This window comes from Daldinia loculata (assembly GCF_022478755.1).
Source record: "Daldinia loculata strain CBS 113971 unplaced genomic scaffold F4817scaffold_12, whole genome shotgun sequence".
Taxonomy (NCBI): Eukaryota; Fungi; Ascomycota; class Sordariomycetes; order Xylariales; family Hypoxylaceae; genus Daldinia; species Daldinia loculata.
Window position 1 is genome coordinate 178,743 of NW_026054866.1, and position 15,425 is coordinate 194,167.

At 47.7% G+C, this 15,425-nt stretch overlaps 5 protein-coding genes across 5 annotated transcripts; 3 read left to right on the forward strand and 2 right to left on the reverse strand.

Annotated features, from left to right (window-relative positions):
• Positions 1 to 3,293: 3,293 nt before the first annotated feature.
• On the forward strand, positions 3,294 to 5,587 carry F4817DRAFT_357404 (fungal-specific transcription factor domain-containing protein; the record flags this gene model as incomplete). The annotated part of the gene is made up of 2 exons (XM_049305918.1): positions 3,294 to 3,625; positions 3,772 to 5,587. 2 exons carry the CDS (start codon positions 3,294 to 3,296, stop codon positions 5,585 to 5,587), a joined length of 2,148 nt encoding a protein of 715 aa, XP_049161036.1.
• A 755-nt stretch (positions 5,588 to 6,342) lies between these two features.
• Positions 6,343 to 7,989, reverse strand: F4817DRAFT_331293 (glycoside hydrolase family 16 protein). Its single transcript, XM_049302490.1, has one exon. The coding sequence runs from the start codon at positions 7,611 to 7,613 to the stop codon at positions 6,624 to 6,626; it is 990 nt and encodes a 329-aa protein (XP_049161037.1). The 5' UTR covers positions 7,614 to 7,989; the 3' UTR covers positions 6,343 to 6,623.
• Positions 7,990 to 10,593: 2,604 nt separating this feature from the next.
• Positions 10,594 to 11,795, forward strand: F4817DRAFT_331295 (nitroreductase). The gene has a single exon (XM_049302491.1). It carries the CDS (start codon positions 10,722 to 10,724, stop codon positions 11,580 to 11,582), a length of 861 nt encoding a protein of 286 aa, XP_049161038.1. The 5' UTR covers positions 10,594 to 10,721; the 3' UTR covers positions 11,583 to 11,795.
• Positions 11,796 to 12,376: 581 nt separating this feature from the next.
• Positions 12,377 to 13,693, forward strand: F4817DRAFT_363634 (bacterial luciferase-like protein; the record flags this gene model as incomplete). Its single annotated transcript, XM_049306662.1, has 1 exon — positions 12,377 to 13,693. The coding sequence occupies exon 1, from the start codon at positions 12,590 to 12,592 to the stop codon at positions 13,691 to 13,693; it is 1,104 nt and encodes a 367-aa protein (XP_049161039.1). The 5' UTR covers positions 12,377 to 12,589.
• A 261-nt stretch (positions 13,694 to 13,954) lies between these two features.
• On the reverse strand, positions 13,955 to 14,306 carry F4817DRAFT_313858 (uncharacterized protein; the record flags this gene model as incomplete). Its single annotated transcript, XM_049300315.1, has 3 exons — positions 13,955 to 13,971; positions 14,022 to 14,135; positions 14,189 to 14,306. 3 exons carry the CDS (start codon positions 14,304 to 14,306, stop codon positions 13,955 to 13,957), a joined length of 249 nt encoding a protein of 82 aa, XP_049161040.1.
• Positions 14,307 to 15,425: the final 1,119 nt, after the last annotated feature.

Below are 15,425 nucleotides of genomic sequence, written 5' to 3' on the forward strand. Positions count from 1 at the left end.
TTGTGGTAGTTGTGGTAGTTGTGGTAGTTGTGGTAGTTGTGGTAGTTGTGGTAGTTGTGGTAGTTGTGGTAGTTGTGGTAGTTGTGGTAGTTGTGGTAGTTGTGGCATCGTTGCACATGTGAGCCTCTTTATTAATTCGTCTTAATTCGACGTGCCATCATGCCATCATACCAGCATACCAAATAAAAATAATTAGGTAGGCTTGAGGCTTTTCCGATTCCCCACCGGCGTCAGTACCTGAGTGCCAAGAGGCTCTGCGGGCATGGGTCAAGGAAAAAAAACTCTTTACATACATGTATTCACCACGACGTACGTCGTACATATGTAGTAACAGCGCATCACGAGACAGCACAGAGCCGTACAGTAGTAGGAGCCCCGCGGCAGGGGGGATACTGTTAGATAAATTGATCTATTGAACTAACTAATAAAATGAAACATTATTATTTTTTTTTTACAAACACTCAAGATGAATCTGAATGTCTGAATGACACGTGACAAGCAGTCACGTGTTGAGATGTACTAAGGTACATCTCACAGATACCTATGTACATAGGTTAAAAAGCAAATCTGCACCGGCCTTCGCAAGCCACAAGCGGGATCGCATGCTGGTCAGACCGGGCAGAAGGACCAGAGGACGTCAAAAAAGGTGGCGTACCTACCAGGATAATTGTTAGTAAAGGTGTGTCAGCTTTTTTGACGCCTTTCTGCCGGGTTAGAACTGGGTTAGAACTGGGTTGACACGCGGGGAGAAAGATCATAGGCGGGAGATAAATAAAGATGGTGGTTGATAGTGGATCGTGGGGGATAAGTACAGGGGCTGTGAAGGTAGATCAGTTTGTTTAAGGACGCTAGGGATATTATTCTTTTTTTTTTCTACCTCTTCTACCTCTTCTCCCTCACTTTTACTCTTTTACCGACGATGCGGTGACGTCCTAAAAAAACGCCATGCCCTATTAGGTCCAAGACGGTGACATAATTCATTCATGCCTGTAAGACGCTAGCACTAGGTTTATTGGCTCTTCCGATAATGCAACCGAATCCTCCGGAAGCGAATGCTTGCTGACTTGCAGCCGATAGAAGCTCGTGATGAGTGGGAAAGAAAAAAAAGACAAGATACGCATGTAAGTCTTGGCTGCGTATAGGCTTAAGAGGTTTATTATTATTCGATGCCGTATATATAATTTACTAAAATCATAACGTTAAGAGAAAAGAAATATCGAGGTTATTTGCTTGTTTTGTTTGGTAAAAAATCATGTACTTGTTTTTTCATGATAATTCTTAATAATAACAGTCTCTTACCCCGCCACCGGATCTCTTATACGACTACACTTAATATAGGTGTAGGAGATAAGCGATATACTTTTTTATATAACTCTATAATGTCGGCGACTGATTTGTAATAAAAGATAAATACGCGGATGCGGTCTCCGATCGGGACGGAGTTTTGAGCTGTAGCACGTACATTGCGTACATGGCACTCTGGCTATGGCCGAAATTTAAGAAAAAGTTACCCATTGACAATTGCCAATTCCCATATTCCCATATTGTCCCACTTGTCTGTTGTCCTTCTCACCCAAAGAACCCTGTAATGACTCGGGATAAGTCGAACGATTACGTTAAATATATTCGGACAGCTAGCCCGTATTCCACCAAAGACATCTTTTCTATTTGGTAATAGTAGTGAATCCGAACAGGCTTTGGCCTGCCACTGAAATTCCCTTAATTTACATAGTACCTTTTTTTTTAAAAAAAAAACCTAAAAGCATAGATTAGATCAGTGTGCATAAGTACCCTATACAGAGAAGGTACGCGGGGCTCCGATCCCATGTGTCCCATGTGCACTTTGTCATACCGCAGCTCCTTACTTGCTTAGTATCGCTGCAGTTGCGCTACCACCTAGGTAAGCCACCGCCTCGTCTTAATTGAGGCTGTCCCTCTTGCATTTAAGTGCCTTCCAAGTACCGTTTACCTTGCACAAGCTAGCACGGGTAGGGTGCATGGCTCTGATCTAACTTCATGGAAGCTTTTCCCGAAACTCTCATTATTACAATTTATTTTCTGTCATTCCATCAAAGATAAGATTATCTCTGGGTTATCAATTACTCCATTATAATTCGCCCGTTTGTTTTTGTTCCCAAGCCTAATGACAAGTCATTTGCTTTCCCTGAACCATAATCCAAACCACAAGTCCACAAGTCCAAATGGAATAACACCACTAAACGGACTACAGACTACGGATAATTCTCTACAGCTTACGTTAGGTGTACCATTTCTGTACGATTGGGTGTACCAAGTTTGGCGGTAAACGTCAAAAAGGCACGCGACTTCGATCGGTCTTCTCTTCTTGGGAATAAGGACTGGGATCAAGAAAGAAGAAATATCCAATTCCCAATGACAAGGCTAGCTGCAACTTGCAAGGCCATCTTCTTTAACTAACGTTGTCCGACCCGCCTTCAAAATCCACCTACCTAGTCTGAACTTCACTGCATCTTACCCGGCCGGCATTTACATGGTCCACGGTCTACGGTCCATGGTCCATGTTTATATGACCTCTTGTAGATAACCTTCCCCCCAATATCAGCTCACCTTGAAGGGTTCTTCAATGACGAAAGTAAGCCAAGCTTATTTAATACTTGCGTCCATCATTACCTAGTATCACACAGCGTCGGCACCCGGAGCAATCATATCATCATATCGTCAATCTAGCCTATCGTACGGCGACTTTCCTAGATTCTAGACCCCCCGTCCCTTAACCGGAAGAATCACGAGGTGCATGCGCCATTCGGGTCTGCATGCGACTGTATCGAACGTTATTTACTAGAAACCGATAGGTCCCAGCCTTAAGGTATCTCTGATTTCCCCGGCCTCTCATTTCGATAAAGCAGATCCCACCAGACTGGATTGGACTGCTGAAGCACGCGGGAACTCGCGTGGGTTTAAGCTGCGTCGCCTTGACGCCTCCCGTGCCACTAACAGCCTTATCTCCCTAACACCCTCCCTTATCCCTTATCACACATACCTTAAGAGGCTTTCCTGGAGGCAGTGGAGAGCCGTCTGCAGAGATCAGCGTTACTTGCTACGATTCGAGGTCGTACTGTGGCAGCAGACCCTGTCTCTTTAGAAGCTACCACGGACTGTCTAGGTACTCAGCTACCCTAGCATCCCTAGCATCCCCTCCCCTCTCTCACTCACCGTCATTGGGCATCTAGACGGGCCCCGATAGTGATACGGCGAGGCCGACCTCAAAGGAGCAGATAGCGGCGTTGTGTGTAACCCGCCTAATATTTTCAGTCATGTCCAACCTTGGCACTGTTCCTAGGACGGCTCCCATTGCCATTGCGCCTAAACCTTCTCAGCTCTTTTCTAGTCGCCATCCTATCAACGACGTATCTCTGAATAGTATGAACAGTAATGATTCAACCGATTCGGATTCTGCTGTAAGTGCAAACTCAACGCCTTGTGAATCTTGTCTAAGAAGGCGACTCAAGTGCGTTGTTGGAGATGACGACGATAGCTGCGCATCTTGCCAAGTCCGGGGGATCCCATGTTCTTTAAATCAGAGCCCTCAGCCTCGCAAAAGAAAGCTAGCGCGTGACTCGAACGAAGAGAGCAACGGGAAGAGAGGGTGAGTACTCACCGATACTTTCATTCGCTGAACCCCCAACCTTACGTTATCACCTTGCAGCATGGTCAACCGACGCAAAGGAGAGAAAAAAAAAATCGCTGACATACGATTGGCCAATGTAGCTCGCCTCGCAGGTCTGATAACAGAAGACTGCGGCAACGTCAAGCTAGCTTGTCAAGTACAACTGCAAGCACTTCCTTAATCGAGGAGATGGCTAATTTTGGCGGTCCAACTTTACTCAAGCGCACGCTCGGTCTCCAGGAAGACCGGTACAGCCAGTACATAGGTCCGACCACTGACTTTGAGCCGTCCTTGATCAACCTCTCTCCATTCGACCCTCAAGATGAGAGCCTTCTCGCTCGAGGTACTCTTAGGAAAGTTAGCGATAATGACATCTTTTTGATGTTGCCTGATAGTGCGACCCCTGGTCACGAGCGTCAATACGACGATATCGACGAACTCCAGCGACTTGTGACTCCCTACGGCCGCAAGTTGATTGATCTTTATTTCGAAGTTGTACATCCCGCATTTCCCATCGTCCAGAAGAACGTCTTCTACGAGAAATACGATCGAAACTACCGGGACTTCTCACCGCCGCTGCTCGCTGCTGTTTACATCCTTGCTATTAACTGGTGGGATTACTCGGAGGAGCTATCCAAATCCCAGCGACCAAACGTGCGAGAAATTGAGAGGATAATACGATCTTCTTTGGCTGATGCTATGTGGCGCCCGAAGCTCTCTACCGTGCAAGCCGGACTTTTACTCTCGCAACGACCCGAGGGCGACCAATGGGCCCCGACCGCCCAGATTGTGGCGATCGCTCAAGAACTCGGCCTCCACCTAGATTGTACACACTGGAAGATACCGCCTTGGGAGAAGGGACTTAGGAAAAGACTTGCTTGGGCTTTGTATATGCAAGATAAATGGGGAGCTCTTGTTCATGGACGGCCGTCACATATCTTCAGTTCTAACTGGGTTGTGCAGCCTCTAGCATCAAATGATTTTCCAGAGACAGAATTAGACGAACAGAATGAAGAGGAAAAGATGGATATAGAACGAGGTCGAACGTTGTTTGTTCAAATGATCTATCTTACGCAGGTGCTAGCCGAGATCCTCGAGACCTTCTACACGCTTGAGGCTATGCAGAACGTTACCGATGCCGGACCGCAAGGCACTCACCTTGTTCTGGGCCTGGCGAAACCCATACAGCTTAAGCTCAAAGAGTGGTATGCTGCGCTCCCAGGCATAATCCGTATGGATTCTTCTTTCCAGTCTAGTACCGTTGCCCCCGCCGTCGCATCCACGCGGTTGTCGAGCATCGGATATCTGCACTTGGCTTACTTCGCAACGGAAATCACCCTCCATCGCCGGATTATCCGGTCTTTAGAGACGGATTCGCAGGCTGTTGACCCTTACGTCCAACACATTTGCCGTAGCGCTGCGAAAGCTCGTCTGATATCCGCTATGGACTTTGTTAATCGGCTGACGCCTCAACATCTCCGATCCTTCTGGTACTTTGCCTCAAAGACCAATTTTGCTTTAATTGGCACCTTTGGGTCACTTCTCTGGGCCACCTCTCCAGGTCGCGAAGAGGCGGACTGGTACCGACGCAGACTTGGAGAGTATCGCTGGACGCTAAGCGTTAGCAGTAAGCCCGGCGAATCAAAAGGTCTCACCGAATTTGCGATGGGCATGCTTGATATATCGACCGGACTGCTGAAAAAACTCCCCGAGAAACCGGAACTGAGCCGCAGCGGAAGCGCTATCGAATTCGAAGCCGGCAGGCGTCAAAGCATCTTCTCTATGGGTATGGGTATGGGTATCACTCTAGGAGAGCAATATAGCAGCATGGCCAGCGCCGACATTAGCAACATCCAGAGTTCCGAAAGTCAAATCGATAGTAGCGACGAGGATTATGATACGTTTGCCCCAATGGCTGGGCTGGCTGGCATGGGTGACTGAGGAAGTCACGCGAACATTTCTTATGGTCTTATCCTATTTTCTAGCTTTTTAGGTGTCATGGTAGAACGGGGGTATGCGAATGAAGTAGGAATAGAAAAGACTGGGATGAGGCAAGGTCACGCCATAGGCACGAAATCTGACGACTAACCGGGTCCGTGGATACTCCATTATATATCCCTTGGGTACGGACTATATTTTGGAGAGGGTTTTTAGCATACTATCTATCTCCTTATTTCCTTTGATCCTGTTTCATATCTTGTCGTCTCTGATACCCTATCTAGAGATCGTCTGCTTTGCATTTGTTGGGGGCCGTTCGATATTGTCGTTACTGGGATACCCTGCATCGCGAATCGTGTTCGCCGGCTGGGTCGGGGTGCTGTCCTCGACGGAAAAGCAAAATGCATTTGTGAGGTTGGATGGATGAATGAATAAATGGATGACGGACGAACGGTTTTGGGAAGACTGTTATGTAGCAGTGAGCAATCAATTGAGCTTGTTGATTTCATATCTGTACTGGCTGAGATACTGTGTGCTCCCTGTGGTAAGCTTACTTGACTTTCACTTATTCTTGGGTTTTGCTGACGACATATTAGATATATGTATTTTCAGCTGCATGGAGAAATATTCTGGTAAAGATATGATCACGCGACACAGGTCTTCTAATAACAGACAAGTGATTTATTATGAAAATGTTGAAGTTTTTTGTAGCCCCTTACCACTACAGCCCCTTTCGGGATTGTTCATGCTGACATTCCAGTTTAGTCACTAACAGCATATATCGAGCTTGTTGTAAATCTGTTTATAACATCGAAGTATGTACTTGGCGCAGGTTCATTCAAAATATCTGGTGCTGAATTATATACAAAAGGGGGTTCTAATAATTATGCTATCCGAATATACGATCCGAATATACGCTTGTTGCCTTACATTATCTTATATGAAATCGCTGATATACGCCTCTAGGTTTGAACTGAAGAAAAGAAGGAGAAGGTGACGGTGACGGTGACGGTGACGGATTTCTTCAATCAATCAGGCTCTACGGACTAGAGCTGATGACCAACGACACACCCGGCTCCGTGCCACGATCGAAACTGCACACGTTGGCGCAATGGGGGTACGGCGAGGGCTCGGCAGTACTATTATATATGATTTCGATCCATTGGATTTGCAACTGAGCGCTCTGTCCCGAAGCCATGGTGCCGCTCCACTTGTCGCCGTTGGACCAGGCGTTAAACAGGATCGTGGCGGGGTCGACCGGCGCTTGGAACTGGTTCGTGTCGACGAGCTCGCCGTCGACGTACCAGCTGCTGGAGCCGGGGGTCCAGTCGTAGCGGTGCGTGCGCCACGAGGTCCACGCGTCCGGGATCGTGATCTGGTGCGTGGCGTTGGGCCGCGCGACGCCGTCTACGATGGTCGGCTGGTTCGTGTAGTGCATCTGGTTGGTCGCGTCCGAAGTCAGCATCTCGACGTCGGCTTCCTGCACGTCGGCCTCGGCCGCCCCGGCCCGGTACGTGAACATGGCTGTTACGCCGCCGGCGGCCCCGCGCGTCCGCGAGTACATGCGCATCGACAGGTATTGGTAGTTGGCCGAGACGGACTGGATCTCGGCCGAGGACTGGAAGTTGCCGGCGGGGTGGCGGTACGTGCGCAGGGTGAGGTACGTGCGGGAGGCCGGGTCGGCGTCCGTGTTGCTCTCGATGTAGACGTCGTTCTTGGAGTAGGTGTTGTAGACGGCGCGCGAGTCGATCCATGTCTGTATCGACCACGTGTTGGTGAAGTCGGTGCTGCTGAAGTAGGCGTTGGTTACCGGGGCGTTGGTAGAGCCGTCCCGGTCGTCGATGGGCGGCGGGACTCGCGGGTCCGCTATGTTGCGGAAGTCGAAGAACTTTTGGTTCGCGAAGTACTCGGATGACGACCCGTCGGTGAGGTAGCAGTGGCAGTCGGGGGTTGCGGCGGCTGCTTGGGGGGTTAGGGACGATAATATTGTTAGGACGGATGCCCGGAGGTGAGTTTGAGAGGGAATCATGGTTTCTTGGGATCTTGTGTGTTGCCTCAAGGAGAAGTATGTGTGGAATTACTGATTAAGAGGCAATGGAATGCCTAGGAATATTGAAAGGAATGCTCAAAGTTGTCGATATATCCCTAGGATAGCTATTTTGAGACATATATATATTTATCACTTGCTCCCTAGCCCACGACGGCCCTCCCGTTGCAGTAGGTCGATCATATTAGTGACGTCTATTAAACCTATGACACTGCCCTAGGAACTAAATCGAGACGTTTCAAAGCGGACGACAAACTGGGCTGATCCGACATACCTAATTACGACACCAGCAGCTACATTCTACAACTTCAGAGCCTTCTTTTCGCTCTAGTTTATGGCATATGCGCTTTTCGTGCAGAGATCGGGGATGCGGGTCGGTAGTTATGGTCGCCGGTCAAGAATATCATGGCTAATACCGGCGCGTTAGAGATAGCTCATGAAACAGCCGTAGCGGCGATTTTAGGTTCTTCACATCTGGGAGGTAGGAGGTTTGGTCTCTAATTATCACATGATGCCCCGGGCCATCCCCTTATGGGCCGTTTTTTACGGCATCGAGGGATTGTTAGTGTTGAGAGATACATTCAATGACGAGGGTCATACAGGGAAAGACGTATGTACTGACTGTATATATTCATCATACCAAAGCTACATGCAGATTTACTTATGCTTTGGCTCACATGAAAGCAAATCTGCGCGTTAAGCTTGAATCCTTCGTCGGCTCCTCCCTTCAGAGGTACCCCTCCTTACCTCTGTCTTTCAAGGCTTAAATGGGCTGCTATGTCTCGCATCCTAGACACCTGGTTGCGATATCCGCTGCGGCCACTTGCGTAGGGTTAGATAACGTTACGCCAAGCGAAATGATGCAGGTTACAGAGTATTATGACCTGCCGTACCGAGCCATACGGAGGGCCTTTTACTATATAGCAATTTGGCTCTACGGCTAGGAGTAACAATATCACTCAACTATATACTTACACGTGATTGAAATTTCTCTAGCAGAGAGCTCCTAGAAGGGCTACTCTTGAGTCTTGACTCCGAAGATGCCTAGGTGGTAGGCGGCTTATGCTTGGCAACCGCTTAATTATTCCACTATTGCGATCTTGCGGCTTGTCATACGTCAGGGGCTTCTCAGCAACAGCACTAAAAGCATGACGAAGGGTCCAAATAGGTACTAAGAAGCCAAGCGCTGGAATATTTTCCAATTACATAAGAAGGTCCTTTGCTAAACCGTGAAGTGAAAAGAAGGACGCCAAATTGCGAGTCTAACGCGGTCCTAGTTGAAGAAAGGTGACTAGTCGGGTTATTTTAGTCTGCGGGCTCTAAAATGGTTGCCCGGCTGGTTGAGTGGGTGAATTTTTGGTAGGAATTTCCACTTGGGATAGCCTCAAGGGGCGATTTTATTAACTTCGGGTGCCTGGATATGGTAAGAAGATCGAGACTTGTATCCAATGATCTGTGTTGGGATTGGGTTTGCGCTGATCGTATATCAGAAAGGGGATCCGAGATGCCTTATAGATAGATTGGGGGCTTAGCAAGTATAGATCTTGTATATTTAGCCTTCATATTCATTAGAGAGGTAAGGAAAAGGTCGTAGAATGAACTCTAGAATAATTTTAAAGTGCTGATATGCCTAAGGTTTATCTTGGAATAATTATGTTCTATGAATATGAAGAGTAAAAACAAGCACCAAGATGTGTGTGCTGAAACTCTAGTAAATGTTATCTCTGAAAAGAAAGATCTTGAGAACTCTGTAATATTTCCTACGCGATCGGTGAAATGAGATGTTTTCGGTATGGTTCCTGCAAGATATCCTATACAATACTGCTTTGTAGCTACTCCTATGTTTTTACTCAAAATTCATCGGAGCCGATTGTCATGCCCGCGAGGATTCGGGTCGGCCCTAATGTATCTTCTCACAACTGCGTAATATAGAAACTATGTGCGGGTGCGGGAATATAAAATTTAACTTATCTCTCTAAGATAACTCCTACCACATCTCTAGTTCTATATAGTGCTTTATTCTAGAAGTAATGAAGAAACACTTATCTTGATCCATTAGAGGTAGTTTTGCCGACCCCCACGTGTTGGTGTTATTCAAGTCCGTCTATACGCTATACCCTGTTCTCTCTACGGTTAATTGGACCTATCTGGTACCGAATAGATTTAACCTAGGTATGTGCGTAAATTGCGCGAGTAGAGCCTTATGACTCGCTCACCACCACAGAAAATGAAAATTTTCCTTTCTGGGAATAGGGGAGGAAACAAAGGTGCTTCCGCTGAAGGCACACGTCATAGTCTTGTTGCTAAAATCGTGTAATGGTGGATTAGTATCATATATAATCCATCATGGAATAGCTTTTAGAACCTGATATTTGGACTAGCACACAACCTTTTAAGCATCAATCCTAGACCTTCAGATCTCGTGGGGTTTGCTTACTTCAATTGTCCGGCTGATGCTGCTGAGAAAAGATTGTAGGCTTTTATAGTAGTTAAACGAATCCAGTTCTATTCTAAATCTATATGATATACTCTAAACAATCAAATTTACCTAAATTAAAAGGTGGCTTCTAGTCAAAAGGTTTATAATGTTTAACTGACGGTTAAACTCGCAAGTGACTAGGTTAGATACCTGCTAGTATTTTATGTTTCATCAACCAAAGCTCTATGCTAATGGGAGTTCGTCTATGAAATGCTATTATAATATGCTCAGTTATGTTTATCCCATATTCCTTGCTAGGATATCGACTAAATTCTAAACCCAGACGTTCTAGTTACAACCATTGCTAGGAAGTTAATGATCTGAACTGCCAGCTCTGGAGCGCCGGAGCGGTATTAAGTAAAGCGGTAAGGGAACTGTAAGTTGACTTGGAGATTGGCGATGTCTGAAGCCGAGCCGATAAACGGCGTATTTCAAAATCCCGATTCGCTAGCACGCCATACGGCCGCCGGATAACACCTATCTCCCACCTATGCCTACACTGATTGTCTCTTATATTTGGCCACGATGAAAAGAGAAAAGGGGCTCTTGGAGGTTATATGTCTACCTAACCTAGGAACTAAAACGAAAATAGAGGAATAATAAACCACAAAATGGCGAACCTCTCCTCCCTGCTCGAAGCTCGGTACGGTACCACCAGTAGCGGCAGCGCTGCTCCCCCCGCGGCCCCCATCGCCGCGAACTCAACCCTCGAAACTCTGCTGCAGCACAAATCCGTCCGTAATTTTCTCCCGGACCCCCTAGCCCCGGGCACCCTCGAGCTCCTCACGGCCGCGGCCCAAAGCGCCGCCACATCGTCCAACCTGCAACCCTGGAGCGCCGTCGCCATAACCACGCCCTCCCTCAAATCCCAAGCCGCCACACTATGCGGCGACCAAGCGTTCATCCGCGCCGCGCCGCTGTTCCTCGTCTTCTGCGCGGACCTCGCGCGTCTAACTACCACGTGCACACAGCACGGCACTCCCGGGACTGGTCTCGAGTTCCTCGAGATGTACACTATGGCCACGATCGACGCATCCCTTGCCGCGCAGAACGCGTGCGTAGCCGCTGAGTCCCTCGGGCTGGGCACGTGCTACGTAGGCGCGGCGCGTAACCGGCCAAGGGAGCTAGCTTCCCTGCTTTCCTTGCCGCCGCGCGTAGTCGCGCTATTCGGGTTGGCGGTCGGGCGGCCGGACCCGGGAGCGCCGCCGGCGACGGTCAAGCCGCGGCTGGCGCAGGATGAGGTGGTGCGTCGGGAGACGTGGGGACAGGCCGGCAGTGGTGGGCTGCAGGAAAAGGTAGCAAAACTGGCGGCGTATGACGAGGCGCTAGCCGACTTTAATGCGAAGCAGGGGCGCGGCGATGCGCCGGCGTGGACTTATCGGTCGGCGCATCGCATAGCGACGGTAGAGTCGTTGCACGGAAGGGACATCTTCCGCGAGGTGCTAGAGGAGCGAGGTTTTGAGCTTCGGTAGGGTATAGACGAGGTAAAGGACGTTGGTAATCTATAACACTTGATATATAGATTCCCTAGATATATTCTTGACAGTTATCATCATGATTCGGACATGGAATCGCAACAATTTCATCACACTTTAGGTAGCAGCGAGGGATAAAGCCCTACGAAGCCCCTAATTTGCATTCATAGTCTATCTACGTCGAGGAGGTATCCATATCCCATCCCTACCAAGCTATACTTCTGGCTTTCTCGCGCCGTGCTTGCTTCTCGATTCATCCAGCAGATCCTTCGGGTGGTACGCAATCTTCACCCTTTTCCCCTCCCGATACCGCAGTTGTAAAACCTACGTAAGAATTGATTGTGCTGGTGTAGATTCTCGTCAACTATTAGTGCGTCTAGGTATATTATACTCGATTATAACCTTTTAGTTGTTGCCCCTTCATGTTCTGGCTGCTAAAAAATAGAACTCTATACTAGTTAAATTTGGATTCTATAATAGCGTGTTCTCTCCTTACCTATTCTATATTTATACCCTAGGTTATTGTAGAAAGATCTTTGCTTGAGCTGGTTTCTCTAGCCTCCCTTATAAGAAGTTTTGGTACATTTAACTGAAGTAGTATATAGAACCATCAACCGCGTGTTACACAGCTAGCTGATTGGAAGTGTGTAATTTTCTCTAGTAATAACTAAACGATATCAATATTATAGAATGTGACATTAACATAATGTGGCTAGCCTACTCCCAAACATATACCCCCAACTAAATCCATTCAGTCTGGCCATACGATTATAAATCAAAAACCGGCCGATGCTAACTTCTTTATGCCCTCTATATAGAAGGTCGGGGTTGAGATAAGGAGTATACCCGGCCGGCACCGGCCCAAGGGCTATTGCGTGATTCTGGAGCAGTTGTCGCCATCGAGGCTGCTACCGGTATATCCGTATAAAACACCATACTTATAAGTATTTCTTAGATCTTATCTGATCTTTGGAATACTGGAATCTCCGGACGTGATAATCAAGATGCCTACAGAATTCATCAGTTTGACGTTCCCGAACCCATCCACGGAGCTCAACCCGCTCCCGAACCCGGCCATCGACCCGGACTACTTGGAACGGTATGCCCGGAACCTGGATGATTATGAATTCAACTATACTCTTGTGCCGTACGACTCGTCATACTTTGACCCTTTCACCACCGGCGCTACTATCGCCGCTGTGACTAAGAATCTAAAAGTCATTATTGCGCTTCGCCCAAACACATTATACCCCACGGTAGCGGCCAAAGCGCTAGCCACTCTGGATCAGCTCAGCCGGGGCCGAGCCGTAGTGCACTTCATCGCCGGTGGCAGTGATGTTGAACAGGCAAGAGAGGGTGACTTCCTGAACAAGGAAGAGCGCTATGCTCGACTTGAAGAGTACGTCAAGATCCTGAAGCGCGCATGGCAGTCCGCCGATCCCTTTGACTGGGACGGCAAGTATTATCAGTTTAAGGGGTTCAGCAACAAAGTGCGCCCCGTGAACGGAACCAGTATCCCCATTTCCGTCGGTGGGTCGTCAGATGAGGCATACCGTATCGGCGGAAGCCTAGCCGATATCTTCGGTCTCTGGGGAGAACCTCTTAAGGAAACTAAGGAGCAGATCGACCGTATCTATGCCGAGGCCGAGAAGGCGGGACGCACTGACCGGCCGCGCATTTGGGTTACGTTCCGACCCATCGTTGCCGAGACGGAAGAGCTAGCGTGGGCTAAGGCGCATCGCATACTCGACGCCCTAAACGCCAACCGGGCTGACGGCAAGAGCCGAGTGCCGGCCGCGGCGCCTCCGCCGCAGAACGTTGGTTCGCAGCGGCTCCTCGACATCGCGAAGCGCGGCGAGGTGCAGGACCGTGCGCTGTGGTATCCGACCGTGACGGCTACTAACGCGCGCGGCGCATCGACGGCGCTTGTGGGTTCGGTACAGACGATAGTTGACTCGCTCCTTGACTACGTCGACTTGGGGGCTGAGCTGATTTCCATCCGTGGTTATGATAACCTAAACGATGCTATTGACTACGGACGTTACGTGTTACCTAAGGTACGCGAAGTGTTGAAGGAAAGGGAGAGTCGCTCTAATGGAGCTAATTGATAGCGGTAGAATGTATCTTAATATATCATGATGAAATAGTTGCTACTATTGCCATTCAATGTCCATCTCAAATTCTGAACCCTTAAGGGGTCAAGTGACACATGTTTTGGCTACAGGTATGTACCTTAGGTATACAACCCCTGGTTGCAGATATCAACAACTCAAAAATATATAGCTATGTGTAAAGACGTATTCATCATAATTATGGTCTAGGTGTTGAGTAGGGTCGCTTATGGCAACCTATAATAAGATCGTGCAGCCTTAGTCCACTACACTGTCTTTATACATATCAGTATTTGTCGGTCTTGAATTTGAACTGAACACTTACCTTGATACGAGGAACTAATGGTGGCCTTCATCGCTTTTAGTGCTAGAATTTTCGCTTCGCATCTCAAGTCCATCCTCGAGAGAACGCTCTGAAGGTTTCCGGTGTTATTACACGCTGTTTGATCTAATATGTAGGTGGGTAGGTATCTGTTATTGAATCATACTCACCTGATTTACGATGCTTCCGAGTTCGACGGCGATAAAATTCCCAAGCAGTCATGGCCGTGATTAAGAATGACAATGACATACTAACAATATCCACAATGGTTGCAATAGGAAGAGCCATGATGTTAACCGCACAACTCGAGTATAATAGAATAGTAGGGTCTTGGGGCAATAAACAAGTTTGCTGTCGAATCATTTCTGCTTAAGTGAGGTATAGGGGCAAGGAAGGGCTGGTGCCCATCATTTATGATGAAAAGCCCCTTTACTATAAGAGTCTTCTGTATAAATTTTATTGGCAAGATGCAAAATGAGAAGGAACCTGATATATAGCCATCAAAGTCTATCTATCCAATTAGATGTCTTCCCGTTTGAAAGGTAAGACGGATATAGTCAAAGTGAGCCCTGTCATCAAACTTACCCCCTTTGGCACCTATACTTAATATTTTGACAACGCAAGCACTCGGGGCGCAAATAACGTATTTCCTGGTTCGCGGTTATTGAGGGTTCTTGTCAAAATGTTAAGCACCACCAAGTCAGACTGACATTTGGATGTCAGCCAATGACCGCCTTGATATCTTCACCTGCGAGGCCTAGTACACGTAGTCCTATGTATAGGCGTTACACAAATACCCCACGATACAACCATATCTTAGGCCTGATATCAGTGGCTAGCATTTTCCCATTGTAAAATGCTACAGCACAAAAGCCTCATTAAGGTTTTACTCGATTATGGCGCCGATGTAAACAAATCATACCAATGCTCTGAGTGTGAGCTTAATCACGCACGGAGATATAGTTACCACTCGCATGGTGCATTGCAATGCGCGACAAACAATAGATCCAAAGCTGATGCAGAGATTATCCAGATACTATTAGATGCTGGAAGTTTCGTCAATTTACAGACTGTTAGCACACTTCTCGAACTTGGACAAGATGACATTGCTTGCCAAATAGCCTCTAAGAATTTGCTAATCGGCAGAGGGCTAGTTCATCAACCAAGGAGTGCCATGAAGCATTTCACTCATGGTATCCTAGTCGACAAGGTTGATACAAGGCTTATTATAGAACTGACCGAGAATTGAGGAATCTGAATATTCCAATCACGACCTTCAAATTTCTCTACCACGCTCTCATGGAGGTATCAAGAATTGGAGATTACGAGGCCGCAATCATGGTACTTAGTCACATAACGCAGCTTGACCTACCAATAGGTAATCAGGTCTTTCGGGATGCGCTCTCT

What these genes read in the sequence shown, in the direction of transcription:
- F4817DRAFT_331293 (XM_049302490.1), bottom strand. Translation starts at nt 7,613, where the DNA reads ATGATTCCCTCTCAAACTCACCTCCGGGCATCCGTCCTAACAATATTA.
- F4817DRAFT_331295 (XM_049302491.1), top strand. Translation starts at nt 10,722, where the DNA reads ATGGCGAACCTCTCCTCCCTGCTCGAAGCTCGGTACGGTACCACCAGT.